At 40.8% G+C, this 5,345-nt stretch overlaps 1 protein-coding gene across 1 annotated transcript; it reads right to left on the reverse strand.

Moving 5' to 3' along the window:
• Nucleotides 1-3,755: 3,755 nt before the first annotated feature.
• On the reverse strand, nucleotides 3,756-5,007 carry MELLADRAFT_92218 (uncharacterized protein; the record flags this gene model as incomplete). The annotated part of the gene is made up of 5 exons (XM_007405808.1): nucleotides 3,756-4,020; nucleotides 4,086-4,183; nucleotides 4,243-4,395; nucleotides 4,459-4,878; nucleotides 4,939-5,007. The coding sequence occupies 5 exons, from the start codon at nucleotides 5,005-5,007 to the stop codon at nucleotides 3,756-3,758; spliced, it is 1,005 nt and encodes a 334-aa protein (XP_007405870.1).
• Nucleotides 5,008-5,345: the final 338 nt, after the last annotated feature.

Genomic DNA, 5,345 nt, shown 5'->3' on the forward strand with positions numbered 1-5,345 from the left:
TTGTTTACAGTAGACAAAAAGAACATGTTGAAAAGCTTAACTGGGGACAACTATAATTCCTGAATACACTCGAGGATCCAGATAGGACCAGATCAGAACGTCTGTAGGGGAAAATAAAAGATTCAGATAGTGTGTGCGTTCATATGCGATACAAATATTAGATTGTGTTACAAATTGGTAACTCTAAGCAAGGCAGACCGCATAAGCAGATGAGATTCAGCATACAATAACCTGATGAAAGTCTGGTGCAATGATTACATACAAGATATCTAAGTCACACACCAAAAACGTGTTCTCTGTTTCACAACGCTTTACCTAGCTGTAGCAAGGCCAAGCAAAAGAGAATCATTACAAAATATATTGTGTTACACATTCATATTAATTGACTGAAAATCAATTTATATTTCTAGGACAAAGATAAGTGTAGGGCAAAAGATCATTCTTTTCAAGCACAGCAATCATGACGTTAGGCAAATTTTGACAACTTTCAATATGTTCCAGGGGTGTCGATCTAATTAACATAATACAGTGAACCGTATAAGTCAGGACACAACATAGAGAAAGTAAAAATATAATGGGACTAATGACCTTGTTGATGAACACAGTGACAAAGACATATGTAGTCTTGAAGCTCAAGACAAAAAAATGCTGCAGAACAAAAATTACCTAGGCGCGCGGTATACCATTGCAGACAAATAGTAAAGGTAAAAATGAAGCAAATGAGCAGTTCAATAAGAAGCAAATCAAGCATAGAATTGTAGCAAATTTCAAAAATTCCCCGGACGCTTGTGCAGTTGACAGATGTGATGTTATGACACCATAAAGCCAAAACCATAATCGGCACCCAACCAAAGGCGGAATCAGTGAAATGTTTGGCAAACTGAGGATATACCTTAGAAACAAGTAATCAAATCAGGTCAGGCTGTGTTGCAATCACAGGAGGTAGCGTCAGGAGATTAAGAAATTGATATGAACATTACACTTTGTGTCAAAACTGCAACACTGGGTGGAATACAATATTATTTGTTACCAAGCCTCCTGACTCAGAAGGTATACACACCTGAACATTTGAAGCAGTTGTGCATTGTGAAAGTGCGACGTATAATTGACCATGAGCGAAGACAGGTTTTGGAAGTAAGACAGCCACTCTGTTTAAACTCTGTCCCTGGCTCTTATTAATTGTCATGCCAAAAGCAGGCATGATGGGGAATTGATACCGAGAAAATGGTGTAGGACAAACTTTGTTGCTTTTGTGTGTTAGCACAATTTTTGGCAGACTGATCGAGGTACCTTTCATATCTCCAGTAAGGATCCGACATTGCAATGCACTGTGCTTGACGTCCGTCACCAACAAACGTGTGCCGTTGCAGACCCCAACAGCTAAATGCAAATTCCGCAAAACCATGTAAGAACCACCAACTCTGATATCTATCTTGTGAGCCGGAAAACCTGGAAAATTGAAACTGTTCAACACATCCACCGTGACAGGATCGAAAAAATCTTCATGAAATTGATACACCACCGTTGGCTGGGATCGATTCCATCACATGTTGGTTCAATGCATTGACTGTGGCGTTTAATGGTGTTATAATGCACCGATCAGAGTACAGGTTAATCAACCCCGGCCAATTGCGAGTACATATGAGTTCAATGATTCCACCATACTCCGTATTCAATAATTCATCATCAAATGCAGAACCAGGTGGCATAAGAGATACATTACAATGTTGCAGCATGATAGGTTTGGTATGGTCCTGTTGCAAACCACCTGAGCCCAACTCCAATAACCACTTTGCAAATCACACATTTGTTGGGTTAGGATGAGTTGATGTTCCCCCAAGCCGGATATTGACTGAGAGAGCAAACTTTTTGGTGAGGTCCCATATATATGATGCCTTCAATGTTGCCTTTGCTTGTTCCATCAATGTTGCACGACGTACAATTGGTAACATCTGCCGGAAGTCGCCTGCAAATAGGACAACCTTGCCACCAAAAGGCAAATCGACCCCACTGACAGCCCTGAGAGTACGATCGACAGATTCAATTGCATGACAATGTTGCATCGCGACCTCATCCCAGACAATAAAGCGTGCAGCTATAAGAGCTTTTCCATTAGAGTCAGGGGAGGAGAATGAGCAATAGGAGTCCTCATAGATGGGGATTGGTATCTTGAAAGCGGAATGAGCTGTTCGTCCATTCAACAGTAGAAGAGAAGAAATACCGGCCGCTGATACTGCTTCAAACGGGATGTTATGAGCGTTGCAGTAGTTTAAGATACAATTCAAAGTAAATGTTTTGCCAGTCCCACCTGGGCCGTCCAGAAATCCCAGGTGGGAAACATTCTGATTGATGGCATCATGTATGCTGGTGAAGATCCTCTTTTGTTCTCTTGTCAACAAATCAAACATGGAAGTATACTTCCTCATACTTTCTTGGGGGCCAACTGAGTTTGAGTTACAACCCATATCTTCGTTTGGAATTCGAAGTTGATATATTAAAGTAGGGTCCACGCTATGCAAGCCAACTTGGTCCAGATTAGTCTCCATTGTGATGAGTGTCTTCTCCAAATCGTAGAGTGCATAATTATGAATTTGATCTCGTGTAGGTTGGACCAGAGGGTTCAATTTCTTGATCAGATGTTTGCAGTCATCGGATAAATCGTCAAGATGTTCCTCCCACAAAGCCATTGGATTTGCTGGGGAGCTGTGACATAGAATAATGGCAAGCATGTGACGCAGTTGCCTCCCAGTCTTCCATGTTGCAGCCTCGGTCAAAGATTCATGATAGTTGTGATCATCCAACAGCAGACCTAGCTTGTCCGCGGCCTCCCTAAATGTATTGTAAAGCACTCCATCAATAGTACGCAGATACGCGAAAGAAGTGGGACCTGGAATGTGTGATAATAAAAGGCGTAAGTAATACACATCGCCCCTTTTGACGTTTGCAAAATATACACGGCCAATAGATATCAGACTGTTCTGGCGCGGAGTTAACTTCTTTTCCTTTTCGTTCCAACAGAAATTGTCACACGGCTCCGTTTAACCATAGAATGCCATGTGCACTAACTTCATAACAAGATGTCTACATGTTGATACCAAACATATCAGCTTCCATATAAAGAGTTTATTATAAAACAAAGATGCGGCAGTTGTAGTGTAATTGCCCTGATAAACACAGTAACTAAATTGCATAATGTCTTGAAATATTCGTGACAACAATGATAATCAATTGTGAATATTGGACCACAAACAAAGCGGGGACACAACAAGTCAAACATTGTGAAAGTACTACGTCTGACATGCGTGGAGCAATTTCAGACACAATGCCGCAAAGGCAGAGGCATCACATCAAATGTATCACTTGGTCAGATGTAATTTCAGGACATAGAGCGCTAGAGTGTTTACAAAATTATCTTTAGGTATTGAGAGTATTTTATTTTTCACAGATTGCATTAGGATGTTGTGAGGATTAGAGTTTATCTTAATATGTGCAGCAAAATGGAGAGAACTTATACATCATGATGGTTGAGTTGTGGTTAAACTGGGAAAGTCACAGCACATGACACGCAGATTGTGGGCAGGCTTTGTTGCAAATTGAGAAACAACCACTAATCAAAATCAGGATTAGAAGGGGCTGACATAGTATTGTATTACTAAGATTGTTGGGAAATATCAATGGGAGACAATTGTCAGGGAGCAGCAAGTCGAATCCAGAGTATTGAATGAAAGTAGTGATGTAGAAGCTCACAATCAAACTTAGGTGTAGTTTTCATCTTCAGTAGACTTAGCATTCTTGCGCTTGGGTTGATAGCGTGCTCGTTTTTTGGGAACTTGCTCTTCTATGTCAGCGCATTCTGCCGGTAATTGTTCTACCTTAGTTTTAGAACGGCTTGCTGAACATCCCGAGCTTGAAGAGAAACGTAATGAAGCGTTATTAGCATAAGCAAATGTGGCGCTGCTGATGCCATCTTCAGGAGTTATCGCGAGCTGATTTTGAGAACTCAAGGATCTGGGTTTGAATCTAGAATTACGAGTATTAAATGTAATGCCTAGTAGTGATGAGAGGTGGATAGATGTCACACGTACTTTTTTGGTTTCTTGAGAGTATTAACATTGTCGTCGTTTCGTGGATCATTTGGGGCAGGTACATCCTGGAAACCAGTTGTCATGTGGACTTTGTTTGCCTACAAAATTAGATACTCCGTTATCACATATTAGTCCACGCTGAAGGATAAAAACTCACTATTACAATATAACATGAGGTTGCTTCGTTAAAATCTTTGATAAAGCCATGGAATTGGCATTTGCGCCCAATCCTTACAATTGACACAATTTTAGCAAGGTTGGGAGTGGGGCGAATCCGATATTCCACTGTGCTTGTACGGGCAGTCTTCATCTGAAAATAGTGACAATTAATACTTACTTGTTCAAACCAAGTTTTACACAACTTTGTACTTACTATAGGATGATGATCCGAGTGCTGAACCGTGAATACCGTAGTGGCGACTGGTTCCTGGTCTGGAGTCTTTTTCATGTACTGGCAGCACTCCTCAATAATTGAACTAATTGCAATCACAATGCCGAGGCCTGTTACTCCCACACAATCCACTAATTCACCTCCAAAACTGTCACTGTCGCCTAACATGGTTACATCACTGCCTTCGAAGATGAATTGATTGGCCTTTGTATCAGGGGAGTTAGAAGGGAAGAGTGCTCCACGCAAGAAGTACACATGATTTTCTAGTAGTTTGAACTTGGCCCCGCTAAAACCTTTTGCAACAATCTCATATAGCAACGGCTCTTGACGGTCAGCACCACCACAGCCAATAGAAATTGTGTAAGTTCTATATTCTGATCGCCAACCATTGTCCGGCAATATCTGCATAAAAGCCAAACATTGTTAATATCATATCTCGGAGCCAAAAATGACATAACTAACCTTCTCTTCAACTTCAAAATTTCCGGACAAATAGATACCACGATAGGTAGCTGGATTCGAATCAGACATGATGAGGGTATACAAACAATTTATAGGCTTAGGATCTAGAGTTATAGGACCTGATGGGGCAATGTGGTCTAGAGTCAGCAAAGATTTGAATCATACAGCAATGGAACGGTAGTCACAAGTAACAATTATATCAATATGTGCCAAGAGGTGATCGATGGGAATGTAATTATCTTACTCTCAAAACCCATTGAAGTACTGTCTTCTTATACATTTCGGTTCAGCCAAGGAAATCAATCAATAGATGCATGAAACCAATTGACACGCAGATTACTGTGGTGTGATAGTAGCTCCATCAAAGATTTGCAGCCTTTGCAAGATTGCCCATTGTTTCAAAAACA

The sequence above is a fragment of the Melampsora larici-populina genome, assembly GCF_000204055.1.
Source record: "Melampsora larici-populina 98AG31 unplaced genomic scaffold MELLAscaffold_4, whole genome shotgun sequence".
In the NCBI taxonomy this organism is placed as follows: Eukaryota; Fungi; Basidiomycota; class Pucciniomycetes; order Pucciniales; family Melampsoraceae; genus Melampsora; species Melampsora laricis-populina.